This window comes from Coptis chinensis, chromosome 7 (assembly GCF_015680905.1).
Source record: "Coptis chinensis isolate HL-2020 chromosome 7, ASM1568090v1, whole genome shotgun sequence".
Classification (NCBI taxonomy): domain Eukaryota; kingdom Viridiplantae; phylum Streptophyta; class Magnoliopsida; order Ranunculales; family Ranunculaceae; genus Coptis; species Coptis chinensis.
The window spans coordinates 81,789,363-81,803,934 of NC_141462.1; the positions used below are offsets into that span (position 1 = coordinate 81,789,363).

The 14,572-nt window shown below is 42.4% G+C and overlaps 2 protein-coding genes across 2 annotated transcripts; both read left to right on the top strand.

Moving 5' to 3' along the window:
* The first annotated feature begins 3,652 nt into the window (after positions 1–3,652).
* On the top strand, positions 3,653–4,732 carry LOC147489312 (uncharacterized). Its single transcript, XM_086574611.1, has one exon. The coding sequence runs from the start codon at positions 3,653–3,655 to the stop codon at positions 4,730–4,732; it is 1,080 nt and encodes a 359-aa protein (XP_086430737.1).
* A 903-nt stretch (positions 4,733–5,635) lies between these two features.
* On the top strand, positions 5,636–6,043 carry LOC147489313 (uncharacterized). The gene has a single exon (XM_086574612.1). The coding sequence runs from the start codon at positions 5,636–5,638 to the stop codon at positions 6,041–6,043; it is 408 nt and encodes a 135-aa protein (XP_086430738.1).
* The last annotated feature ends 8,529 nt before the right edge of the window (positions 6,044–14,572 follow it).

The following is a 14,572-nucleotide window of genomic DNA, read 5'->3' on the forward strand; positions in this document are numbered from 1 at the left end:
ATGACATATCTGTCTCTATGCGTATTGCCGGTATTGGGTACATTATCGACTGAAAGAAGTGAATTGGGTGCTATCAACCTCAAAATGCCCCCAGCAATCAGATTTCCTAGCTCAAAAAATTAGTTCTAGCTCATGTTGAGTTTTGCGATGAAAGACTATGTAATCAACTTCTTTCAAGCTCATGTTGTCCTGTCCTAGAAGATTTATCCATCATATATTGCTGGATGCATGATTATAAAAAAATTATTACAATCTGTCCTCGTAACTTTAAGACTTTGTATATTGCTTGTGCATCTTTCAAAACACCAAATATTAGTTTGGAGACCTGTATAGGGCATATTCATGACATGAGAGGTTAGTGGGGCAAGTGGGCGGATACGATGTAGAAAAGAGAAAACATATAGTAGTGGATCAGATCTGCGGAACCCTAACCGCATGGAAAGATAGGGGACGCTAGATGAAAGAGAGATCAACGAACCACAAGAAGAAGTGAGAGAAAGAGAAAGAGGAGACGAGAAGAGGAGGAAAAGAAAAAAGAAACCAGATAGAAGAAAAAAGAGAGAAGAATAAGGAATTAATACAAGTAATCCCATAGGTTGTAATAACAGTAGATACATTTGGCGCTGTCGGTGGAGGACCGAAAGAAAATGACCACTGTAGTAAAAAGAGGAGTAGGGAGACCTAAGAAAGCAACATTTAGAGAGACGGCTGAGGAAACAGAGAGCGCTGAGATAGAAAGGGTAGGAGAGAAAGAAATATTTGACGTGGCGGCAGATGCTACCAGACTTCTCCAGGAGGAGATAGTTAGGTTACGAAATGAGAATGACGAGTTGAGAAAAGAGAGAGAAACTACACATGGTGAAACGGAGCAGGGGGATCATTGGAGTAGCGAAGTGGAGGGGGAGAATGAGGAGTACCCGCCACCGGACGTAGAACAAACGGCGGGGATCACATTGGAGGTAGTACATACTATGATTGAGAAAGATAGGGAAATGAACCGCGTAGCAGAAAAGGCGAACCAGAGCGCAACGCAGAAGGAGGTTGCAAGCCCCAACAAAAATCCGTTGGCAGATTCGATATGGAATTCGAAAGTACCTAAGAGATTCTCCCAACCCAGATTTGAGAGGTATGATGGGAAGAGAGACCCGACTGATTACTTGCACCATTTTCAGCAACAGATGCCGTTATGGCAGAAGAATAAGTATGATGGGTTTAGCCGCATGATGTTCCCCGCCAGTCTTAAGGGGGGAGCCTCAGATTGGTATTACAAGTTGGCTTCGTGGAGCATCAAAAGGTTTGAAGAACTGGAGCGCGCATTTGTTGACCACTTCATACAATAAAAAAGAAGGGTGGTTGATATCGCGGCTCTGTTCAACATAAAATAAAGGTCCATGGAATTATTAAGAGAGTTTCTGTGTAGGTTCAAGAAGGAGACGCTAAGAGTGGAAAATTTGGATGAATATACAGCGGTCATAGCCTTCCAGCACGGCTTGAGGTCGGGAACTAGAGTTCATGAGTCGGTTTCCAAAATCGAAATCACTTATTTGCATGCTCTGTATCCAAAGGTAGAAAAATACATACGATACGAGGATATAATGTAAAGGAATGCGAACGAACATAAGAGATCAAGGAAGGCAGTGTAGGCTATCGATAAAGATGACCGAAAGGGAAAAAGTAAGATAGAAGAAAGAGAGAGAGGAGCATACAGAGGGGAGAGCCGAGGTCCGGAGAGGACGGGGGACCGAGGCAGAAACGATATCCGAGAGAGGAAGCCATACCGCAAAGTCGAACATACTCCGCTCAACAGGCCCTTAGAGGAAATCTTGCCTCTAATTAAGGGGCAACAATATTTTGAGGGTTCGCGGAGTACACCTGTGGAGGTAAAAGGGAAATCATTCTGCGCATATCATCAGATCAGGAATCATGCCACTAATGAATGTTATGCCTTGAAGTGGTTAGTGGAGATAATGATCGAAAAGGGGATGCTCAGGGAGTTTGTCGCGGAGGTTCGTCAAGCCGAGAGAGTGCCAACTCCGGCTAGAATTTTAGGTACCATCAATGTCATCTTTAGTGGAGAAACCCTAGGAAGAAATGCACACAGAGAAAAGATAAGAAAGACAGCGAGTTTATAACAGGTGAATGAGGTGGTGAGCATACCGTGGTTAGTTCGCGGAACCGCGATGGGTGAGAAAAGCATAATGTTCACCCCAAAAGACATAAAGTCAATAATTTCCCCGCATGAGGATGCATTGGTGATTACTATAGCGATAGACAATTATCTGGTAAAGAGAGTGTTGATAGACTGCGGAAGTTTAGTGGACTTGTTATTTAAGGGAGCCATGGAGGAGATGAATATTGGTAAAGATCAAGTAAAAGCTCCTCAAACCAATCTGTATAGGTTCAACGGCAGTATGACAGAACCCATGGGGGAATTGATGCTACTAGTTACAGTAGGTCCGACAACGGTATTCACCAAGTTTATGGTGGTGGACTCTAGTTCCCGGTATAATGCCATTCTAGGGAGAAAATGGATCCAAGAAATGAAGGCCATTCTGTCGACATTTTACCAAGTGATCCGCTTCCCTACTAATGGGGGGGGGGGGGCATACGAGATAAGGGGGGATCAAGTGGCAGCACAGAACATCCACCAGGTTACTGTAAAGAGTATGGTCCGCATAACGAAAGAGGAGGGGTCGTCACACGAACCAGGATCAACATAGCAATTACAGGAGGCAGCGGAAATAGAAGTGTACGAGCCTTTGCTCGGACCGAAAACTTTGGATGAGTTGGAGGTAGTGAACCTTAGGGTGGGAGATGAGGAAAAGTTTACATCGGTTGGAGCTGACTTGTCGGAGGAATGGAAGTGTAAGCCCTGGTGCAGTTTTTGACAGAAAATACCGATATATTTGCATTGGTAATTGAGGATATCACGGGTTTAGACCCAGAGTATGCCTGTCATCACTTACATATGAATGAAGATGCTAAGCCTGTAAGACAAAAGATGAGAAGCATAAGGCCCAAATACGCTGAGGGGATTCGCGAAGAGGTTATACGACTGAAGGGGGCGGGGCTAATAAGGGAAGTAGAGTTTACATAATGGTTGTTGAATGTGGTCGCGGTACCGAAAAAGAATGGCAATGTTAGAATGTGTGTTGACTTCACAGATGTAAACAAGGAATGCCCGAAAGATTGTTACATTATGCCCCGGGTGGATGAGTTAGTAGATAGAACGGCAGGATTCAAAGTGTTTTCCTTCATGGATGCATCGATGGGATACAATCAGGTCGCAATGTTCGGGCCAGATCAAGAGAAAACCACCTTTTGTGGTGGAGGGTGGTACCTATTGTTACATCAGGATGCCCTTCGGCTTAAAAAATGCAGGAGCTACTTTTCAGTAGTTGGGAGAAAAGTTGTTCGAAAGCAAGATTCGAAAGGGGATAGAAATATACATTGACGACATGGTGGAAAAAAGCATGTCGGAAAAGGAACACTTAGAAGGCCTCCATGAGACTTTTGGCATACTGCACAAGCATAAGCTGAAACTCAATCCTGAGAAATGCACATTTGGGTAACTTAAAGAAAGTTTCTGGGCTACATAGTCACCCATCGCGGAATAGAGGTGAATCCAGAGCAGATTCAATCGTTGATTGAAATGCCGTCTCCGCAGAATGTGAAGGAAGTACAAAGGCTAACTGGGAGAGTCGCGACACTTAATAGATTTATTTCCAAGTCATCGGACAAATGCCTACCTCTATATCGCTTGCTGAGAAAAACACCTGATTTCCATTGGACCACGGAATGTGAAGGAGCCTTTCAAGAGTTGAAGGATTACCTAGGGAAGGCACCCCTGCTATCATGGCCGGAACAGGGAGAAAAGTTGCATTTGTATCTGGGTGTTAGCGAGTACGCGATAAGTTCAGTTCTGGTGAGGGTGATCGACAAGATAGAAAAGTCAGTTTACTTTCAAAGCAAAACCCTACTGGACGCAGAGACCCGGTACAGTAGGATTGAAAAGTATGCTTTGGCCTTGATATTTTCAGCTCTTAAGTTGAAGCCTTACTTCGAAGCTCATTCTGTGGTGGTAGTAACAAATTTGCCTCTCAAGCAAGCGTTGAAGGCCGAGAAGTCAGGTAGGATGCTGAAATGGGTGGTATTACTCAGTTCTTATGAGATTACATACCAAATCAGGACGACAGAAAAGGCACAAGCCATGGCGGAGTTTCTGGCTGAATTTCCAGCAGAAGACCCCACTTGGGGAGAGGAAATGGTAATTGAATCTGAAGGGGAGGTTAGTCGCGATCCTTTGGATCCTTGGGATATTCGCAATGGGTGGAGAGTTTTCGCAGATGGTTCTGCCACTGATACAGGAAATGGAATTGGGGTCGTGTTAGTGACTCCTGAAAACAATCGCCTTGAGCTATCTATGAAACTGGGGTCCCCTGTAGCTTCAAATAATGAGTCTGAATATGAAGCTGTGATAGCTGGATTAGACTTGGCCAAAGATCTAGGGGTGAATGAGTTGTCTGTTTTCTCAGATTCCAATTTGGTAGTTTGTCAAGTGAATGGAGGGTTTGCGGCTCGCTGCCCAAGGATGGCGAGATACCTTGAGGTCCTACAACGAAAGGCAAGCAAGTTTGACAAAATAAAGTTTGCCCACTTAGGCCACGGAGAGAATAGACACGCCGATGCTTTGGCTTATGTGGCGGTGGTTCTTCCTGGTTTAGATGGTTAGTCTATTAAAGTTAGGGTTTTGAGCAAGCCAAGTACATCAGATGAGGGTGGGGTTTGGCTCACCACCGAGAGGGATCAGGGTTGGATGGAACTAATAAAGACTTTCTTGAGGGGAGTAGAGATAGAGAATAAGCAGGAGAGGCGAAGAATGGAACAACTGAGTCAGAGGTACACAATGCTGGAGGGTGACCTATATAGGAGAAATTTTAGCGGACAATTGCTAAAATGTATAGGTCCGCGGCAAGTGCAAGAAGTTCTGGCTGAGGTTCACGAAGGTGATTGTGGGAGTCATTCTGCAGGGCGAACAACTACCCACAGGTTGATATCACAGGGGTATTTCTGGCCCTATATGAAGAGAGATGCCATAGAGTACGCCAAGAAATGTGAGAAATGCCAAAGGTTTGCACCGTTCATACATTTACCAGCTGAGCCCTTGCATAATGTGTTCAGCCCTTGGCCTTTCGCCATGTGGGGATTGGATATTGTAGGGCCTCTACCTATGGCGAGCGGAAAGAGGAGATTTATGTTGGCCGCTACTGATTATTTTACCAAATGGGTGGAGGGTGTGGCTTTGCAACAAGTTAAGGAAGAGAACGTGAATAAGTTCTTATGGGAGAATATCATATGTAGGTTCGGCTGCCGCATACGATCATCGCAGATAATGGAACTCAATTTACTGGGGGAAAAGTGCGAGAGTTTCTTCAGGTGTTTAGGGTAAAGCAGGGGTTCTCAACTCCCTACAATCTTGAGGGGAATGGACAAGCTGAGGTATCGAACAAAATCATAATGGATAATTTAAAGAGAAAATTGGATGAGTGAAAAGGCGCGTGGGGACGAGTTGAATCACGTGTTATGGGCTTATAGTACCACACCGCGGACATCCACTAAGGAATCACCATTAGCAATGGCATATGGAGTAGAGGCCGTCATACCAGTGGAGATGATAGTGTCCACGACTAGGACCCAGGCTGTGGAAATCGGTGTGAATGAGAGGATATTAGCTACTGATTTGCATCTCATTGAAGAAAGAAGAGAAATAGCCCGCATTCGGTTGGAAGAATATCATAGAACCTTACAGAGACAGTATAATGAACGTGTGAAACCGCGATCTTTCAAGGTGGGTGACTACGTGCTGAGACGAGTTACCCTGGCCACCAAGAAGGAAAATGAAGGAAAGTTAAGTCCAAACTGGGAGGGACCCTATGTCATCAGGGAGAAGGGTAATTCTGGAACGTATGGATTGCAGACTGCGACAGGGGACAAGATAGAGAAGTCGTGGAACATTAGATTGTTGAAAAAGTTCCATGAGTAGAGTCTTTTATCTAGTCTTTTAAACACGGAGTATCGTAGTTAAAGCTATGTGAACAGAGAAATGATGTTTTATGTTAAAGATTATTATGTCGATGAATAAAGAATGCACTTCCTTCAAATGTGTTGAAAAGGAAATTTTAGAAAATCAAACTTAGGGGCAAATCAAGTTGCCCTACCAGTTTCCAGGCAGACGCCCAAAGACGGGGATTAGCCCTTCGGACCAAGAGTCCGAATCGACTTGAGGGCAAATTGAGTTGCCCCACTAGGCTTCACAGCCGCCCAAAGACGGAAGGAGGGGATGAGCCATTTGCAGACCTCAAGTCTGAATCAAACTTGGGGGCAAATTGAGTTGCCCCACCAGGCTACACAGCCGCCCAAAGACAGCGGGGGGGATGAGCCCTTCGCGAACCACGAGTCTGAATCAAACTTGGGGGTAGAGAAAAGCCCCCGCCAGGCTACACAGCCACCCAAAGACAGCGGGGGGGATGAGCCATTCGCAGACCACAAGTCCGAATCAAACTTGGGGGCACAAAAAAGCCCCCATCAGGCTTCACAGCCGCCCAAAGACAGGGGGGATTTGCCTTTCACAGACCACGAGTCCAAATCAAATAGGGGGCAAACTGAACGGCCTCCAACAGGCTTCAAAGCTAACATAAACCTCAGAAGTAATTCAATTGAAATTAGACCTGCTAAGAAAGTTGGGATCTCACATCATGAGAAGGGGGAAGCTGGAGAAACGAGTTTGATTGATGACCTGCTGGGCATACCCAGAAATTCAGGCAAAGAGACATACACAAATACAAAAAGTACAACTAGTCAGAGTATGTGAACTGCAAAAGAACAAAAATACAAAAACACAATTTCGCTACATCACTGTTGTCCTTCGGTCGCGTCCTGCTGAGAGAAAACTTCATCCACATCCACAGCGGAGTTAGGATCATCATCCACCGAAATAGGGGAGGTGACCGCACTGGGAGTAGGTAGGGGTAGCACTGGTGTAGCAGCCTCAATCGGGGAGGTGACCAGAGTTGGAACTGAGATTTGAGGGTCGCAATCGAGGCGGTCTTTGGAAGAAGGGCGTCCGCAGATAAGCTCTTCGAGCTGTTGTTTAAGTTCGCGGGCAATCTTCTTCTCAGCTAAGCTTCAGAAGCAGTCCACGACATCCTTCACGACCTTATCCACAGCGGCCTGAATGGCGAACTTATCCGTCTCCTTATGGCTCTTCATTTTGGAAGTGACCCCGCTACATAATCGCGGTGCTTGTCTTCAGCTAGCTAGAGCACTTTTTGGGCCTTCACAGCTACGATTCGAAGATCGTCCCGGTCCTTCTCTAGCTTGGCATACTTCACTTTCCAGCCTTTAGGCCCCTGAATCTCCTGCTTCGCGACCTCCAGAGATTCCAATGTGTTGGTTAGACCGCGCAACACGTAGCCGATGTCCAGACTCAGTTGAAAATATAACTTGTTAACAAGGTATATAAAGGAAAAGATAGGAGAAGAGGGAAAGAGACAAACCTTTTCCCAGCCATGGTAGATAGATGCTCTATGAGAGGCCAGTGAGCCAGAGTCACCATATACTTGATCCTTGGGAAGATGAGAGTTGAAGAAGAGGGAGGCTGCGACGGCAGGGTTCTCCAAGGTCGAGTCGTCACGAATAGTTATATCGCGGTCTCTAACCTTGAATTGAGGTTGCCAAATGGCAACTACACTAGAAGACAGGGGCCCCGATGGGCGAGGGTCTTTCCCATGATGGCGCGTGGGAGCCAAGGGCCGCGCCGGTGCAACATGGGGTTCAGTGGGGTTTGGAGGCGCGGTCTGGGCCTTTTTTGTTGGGGGCCTCTTGCCCGCGACTTCGGTGGGTTCATCACTTTCGAAGTTGCTTTCCCACAATTTGAGCTTGTTGGGGGCCATGGCAGCGGTAGGAACAGTAGAGGAGGGATGAGCAAAATCATCTTCCCAGTCTGCTAAAGCAGAATACGAAGAGGGGGCGGCGGTATCTGAGGTAGCTTTGTGGGATTGAGCGGCGGATCGTCGGGCAACGGCTTGGGAGTGGTAGATCTTGGTGGTGTACTTGAAGGATTTGTGGGCCTTTCTTTTAAGGAGGGGTGAGGATTTGGGGTGTCTTTCTTTGGGAGGTGGCGGGCGATAAAGGGGGCCTTGGTATTTACCAATGTTTTTCAATGAGGGATCATCAAGTAGAAGAGGGTTGCCTTTTTCTGGATCGATGCCGAGAACTTCACACTGGGCACTTCCCAAGTCACGGAGTATTTGAAAAATTTCGGATGAGATGCCGGCGTAAATTTGAGATCGCAAGTCAGGTTTCCAACCTGAGTCAGAAAAGAAAGACAAGTTAAAATCAAAAATAGAAAGTAGCACTGCAAATCCAAAGATTTTACGTACCACTTTTAAGGAAACTAAGATTCCTCATTCCTCAGAGAAACTTCAGATTGAAGGTCTACGGAGATAAAACTACCAGACACATACAAAGGATAGTAATGTCAGACCTTACCAGAAGTTGTGATATGGAGGACAAAAGACTTCTTCTGCGAACGCGTACAGAAAGATTGATACCCTATACTACAAAATTTGATGCTCTTCTTTATATAATAGTGAGCTATTATATCACCGAGTTGGATTTTAGGTGAATGGGTTTCATTGTAATGATTCGCGGCATATAGGACATGCCAAAAGTTACCTATGCCTTGGTATGGCGGGATGTTGAAGTGGTTACATACCTCGATATCCAAAAGGGTTAAGGGAAAACACAAGCCAGCCGCTATCTGACATATGGTAGCGATAAAACAACATGGCAGCGGTTTTACCAAATGAGGGAAATGGGTGACGCCAGACACGTGCTCAAGGACCACGTCGGTCGGAATACCATAAGCAGCTTTAACTGCATCTAAGTTAGGTCTACAATGGTATGACGGTGGGGGAGGAAGAGTGGCTTTCCTTCCTGAAGTAGATGGTTCAGTGGCAGGGCTGGCAAAGCCTGAAGCCGGGGATTCAGATCTAGCCGCAGTATGACTGCTAGATCTGGGAGTAGAGGACTCCGACCCGTTGGATCTAGTGGCTGAGGTGCTCACCGATTCAGACTCGATATGTCAGAATAAAATAAAGGGAGAAATCAACTGATGTAACAATGGTGAAAATAAGATGCGAAAGGAAAAAGAAAGGGAGCAGTAACACAAATGATTTTAACCAGACAACAATTGATTGGAAGAGAAAGGATAGAGACAAACCTGAGATGCAAGGCAACAAGGGGCAACAAAGCAAGGTGAAAGGAAGACTTGAATGGAGCTGGAGGATCCCACGAAAATGGAGAACAATAAGAGGAAGTGGAAGAGGCTAGAAGATGAAGTAAAAAATGAAATATTGGAGTGGGGGTTTTGAGGGAAGACAAAGGTTTGAGCGGGATTCTAAGAGACAAGGGCAAAAAAGTAATCACCAGAGAAAAAGGACCAGGGGGAAGGTGACGTGTGGGGCCTCAAAAATTGAAAAGACATGATCGATACGAGTGCGCTTTGGACACGTGGAAATACTGACAGAGCACGTGCCAAGAATGAAGAAGAGATGGGTGGGAAGAGGTAGTTCTCGGTCCCATTGTCTGTCCTCTGACCATAAAAGGGGGCCGCCGAATGTCAACGGGACCGAGAGGGGCATCTGTATAGGGCATATTCATGACATGAGAGGTTAGTGGGGCAAGTGGGCGGATGCGATGTAGGAAAGAGAAAATATGCAATAATGGATCAGATCTGCAGAACCCTAACCACATGGAAACTGCCGCGACACGTGGAGAGACAGGGGACGCTAGATGAAAGAGAGATCAACGAACCACAAGAATAAGTGAGAGAAAGAGAAAGAGATATAAAAAAAAGAGAAAGAGGAGACGAGAAGAGGAGGAAAAGAAAAAAGAAACCAGAGAGAAGAAAAAAGAGAGAAGAGTAAGGAATTAATACAAGTAATCCCATAGGTTGTAATAACAGTAGATACAAGACCCTCTCTTCTTTGGTGAATGCAAGTTTTCAATATGATTTGCCCTCGTCTGTTTCGGATACGCACCATGGTTGAGTAATGTCGTTTCACTAGTATTGGAGTCTAACTTTCTTGAGGTAAGATAATTTTTTTTTGTACGATGTGTATATATATGAAAAAATTGATATTATGTACCATGAACTTTGCTCGTTTGATCAAATTAGACCAAAATTTTTTCTTGAGCAAATTGGGCCAACAATTTTGGTTAATTTAACATATTAGGCCACTATTACCATTCGGTTATTTTAGATGTTATATGTGTCCCACCGGAAGATCATGTGGCTATGTTGTAGTGGACATCTCATACCCACTGAGGTGGCTCCATTATGTCATCATTACGTCACTATAAAATCACGCATGTTGCACATGTGAAGAGCATTCCCAATGCAAGTCACTTTTTTTCACCTCCACGTAGGATTATTTTCCCTCTTTGCTACCTTTGTGGTGAAAAACAAAAAAAAAAGTTGCCCAATGCATAAATTACTTTAAACCTCAGACGGAATGTTTGATTCAATCTGAATGTAAAAATCAAAAAAACGGACGGATGGAATGTATAACACCCCATTTTTTTTATATATTTTTCCTAATACAATAAATAATAATAATAATAATAGATAATAATAGATAAAATAAAATAAAATGATAAATATTAGTGGAGATAGGAAAGGTAAAGAGATAAACCTTCATCCTTGTTTTTTTGGGGTGGGGGGGGGGTAAAAAAAAATGACACATAGAGGAGTTCACACGGAGAGTTTTTTTTTAACAAAATAGGAGTTTCACACAGATAAGAAAAAATAAAGTTTTACACAGAGAAGAAGGGAGGCTTCTTACTGGAAATCTACTGATAGCTGATAGCAGGAGCGTATCATAAGTGAGTAGATTTTTAAATCTTTCACTGAACTTCATTAAGTGTTTTCTCTCGAAACAAATTGATTTCATATAACTGTGCTTATACAAAACTGATTTCATATAACTATAACTGTGTTAGTTAAGTGTTATTCATTCTGTGTCGTTGTAGATTATTTTGTGTGCTCTGTCAAGATTGTTCTCTTTAAAGTTAAAGTAATGTGTTTGAATACTTTTATCCGCCGTGTAGATTGGTCGTAAGGGTCAGGGTTGTATATCTTGTCGAAAGTGAATATATGGGTTGTTGTGTTTTAATCAAGTGTTTGGTTGTTTAAATTTTTGGTTGTTATTGTAAAGTGTTGGGTATGTTGAATTGATGTTTGATTGGGTACTGTTGAAGCTTTGAAGGGCAATAATGGCGTCAAGATCAAATTCGGTGGAAGTGAAGAATTCGAGTTTTTAGTATAACATATTGTTGGGTTTTGTTGGTGATCAAAACCCAACTGTTTTGTTTCGATGGGTTGTATGGGTGTTGTTGAAGCTCCCAAGGTTGTTAATGGCGTTGAACGCGATTTGTGAGTGGGGGAATCGAGTGTTGATTGTATCAAAAGATTGGGTTTTTGGTGAAGGTTAAAACCGATGGGTTTAGAGGGGACAAAGGTTGGTGGTTGATGGTGGTTGATCGGTGGAGGGGTAAGCTGTTGAGGAAGAAGAAGGAGGTGGCCGGTGGCGATTCTGTTTCTTTTTTTTTGTTGGGCTTAGGCCGAAATAAGACTTGTGGGCTTGAGTTTTTTTTAGATATTAACCTGTGGGCTTAAGTTTATTTAAGTTGGGCTTGGGAAAGGCTAAAGACTTTTGTGCCTTAGTCTTTGGGTTTTTGGTTAGATGAGTTTAGAACTGGTTGACTGTTGTTGACCAGTCAACACTTTGACTAGTTGACCAAGTTTGACTTTGACTTGGCTAAGATTAGGTCTATTAGTGTGCTTGGCTTTAGGTTAAGACTTTTTAAATATATACGTGTGTACGTGTATTAACTATGATGTGAAATTTCATTCTTACTATAATTCTTTTATGAAATACGACGCTATGACACTTAAACATCGATATAACTAATAACGTGTAAACAATGAAACACGAAACAAGATACTCCTCTTTACTCTGAAAGAATATATGTAATAAAGTTCAATAATGTTCTCAACAAATTTACCACACCCTTTTAGAACTCTCCATGCCTCAAGCTTTGGAAATGAGATTTTATGACTGGTGATGTCATGTGATAGGTAGGCATTTATTGAATGTGCCATAAATGACCTAATAGTTTGGACTATCCTAGAGAAGAACTAAGGTATTTGCCTTGCGGATCGGTCGTATTCCTTGAGTGTACAGGAATGTAGGGTTGCGTATTCCGTTAGTGTTATGATGGGTATTCCTTGAATGTGGCGGGAATGACCCAATGCCATGAATGACCTGAGATTATATGCCTAAAGAGGTTGTGAATATGTGTATGAAATCCCAGAGATGGCTATGATATCGTGGTACTCGATCGGTGGGAGAGAGGCACACAAGAATGTGTGATTTGGCAAACGTGTGGAATGCAAATCGTGGAGTAGGCACTAAAGGGTGGGTGTATAAAAAGTAATCAATTAATTAATAAGATAAATTGATTTGGTTGTGCGGGTGTGCTTGGACTTGCATTTGAATACTTATAGAATAGCTACATATGTTTATTAAGAATTTCTAACTTCCGTTTGTAGGAGGGTATGACTTAATAATATTTTGTTCAGGGACGTTGTCCTACCGTTATACAAAAGTGGTTATCGGTAAGATTTAATTCAATTACTAAGTTATTAAAATGATCATTATAATGAGTTAATAGAATGAAAATCTTGCTTGGGAAGAAACTATGCCGGTTGAAAAGACATAACTATCTATCTTTCAAGCTGAGAATGGTTAAGTTATTGGTACATATAAAGTGTTTGTTTACATAAGTAAAGTCTGGAAATGTTTTTAAGTTGTTAGTCTATTCATACCAGCAAATTCTATTTTGCTGACCCATGTTTGCTTTGTTTTGGCAACGTGGTTGTGTTCTTGGGAACATAGGTGGAAGACAGTGGAACCACGGTGGATGATTTGGATTCCTTCTTGGAACAGTCCATTAGTTTCTTTTATTAGGTCCGATTCTTTTTGGAAGTATATATATAATAACGTAGCTTACATATTCAGTATAACATGAGAATATGATATTGAGGACTTTTATTCTTAGTGTTTTGTTTTATGATTTTGGACGGAAGATAGCCTATTAATAAAGTGATGGCGGATAAATATTGGAATTATTTATTTTAAGTTGATTCTTTTATGATATGGGTTTTTGGTGTTTGTTTGTGTTGTATCCACCCCGTCAGAGTCTGGATTTTTTTTAGACAATTGAACATAATGATGTTTGAGATATTTATATTTCAAATATTCACTTTGTAATTGTTTAGAAATTCGGGCTGTGACAGAATGAAACATCCGGTTCGAAAGAAAAAAAAGAAAAAAAAACACGCGGGACGAATATATATATATATATATAAACAATTACACACGAAACGGAACGGAACGGAATCAAACATCCAGTCCGAAGTTCACAACTTAACTACTATCTCGGTAGCAACTGGTACTCTCGTTTAGACTTAGTGACAAGTCATCGCCATTGTCACCCTTGCATTGGGCAAGGGGTTTTTGCTCTCTCTCTATATATATATATAAACAATTACACACGAAACGGAACGGACCGGAATCAAACATCCAGTCCGAAGTTCACAACTTAACTACTATCTCGGTAGCAACTGGTACTCTCGTTTAGACTTAGTGACAAGTCATCGTCATTGTCACCCTTGCATTGGGCAAGGGGTTTTTGCTCCAAAGCGGTCAAAACTCTCAATTTCCCATCATACTCACTTGCATCACTACACCATATTTGTTGAAAAAAGACACTTTTGGATGTCGTTTTAAAAAAAAAAAAAAACACTTTTGGGTGTCGTAAGGTGACCCTTTTTTTTGCAGTCTTTTTTTTTTCTACAACACTTGACAAGTGTCTTTTTTTTTTTCATTTATTTTTTAAAAAAGGCTAAATCAGGGCCAAAAAATGCCCCTACAGTTCTGTAGCATTAATATCATCAGTAATAAACAGATACTTGTGCCTTTTGAAATGTGCAGTAATAGACAAAGCCCAGTCCTCATCATCCATCATCAAATGGCTAATAGAAACAATTTTATAGCCTACTCAAATAGCTCACCTAATTAATAGCAAAGATTAATATAAAGGTTCCCATCAAGAAGTTACTCGGCTCCTACTAACAAACCATCGCAGCAGCTTATTTTAGTACTTTTTACAACCCACTAACACTACCATCGATTCTCATAACATATTCAAGTTGAGGATATTCCATCCATAGAAACTCAACCAAAACTCAAAATAGAAAACTCAACCAAAACATTTAGTTGATAAATGGTACTAAGTTCCTAAAAGTTCGGGATATCCATCCATAGAAACAAAACAGAAAATAGTGTATTCTTCTAGTACCAATTGCTTTCAAGATACATCAGATCTTGATGGAATTTCAAGGTCCTTGACTTCCGCCTCTTGTTGTGTATTCATTAATGGAAAA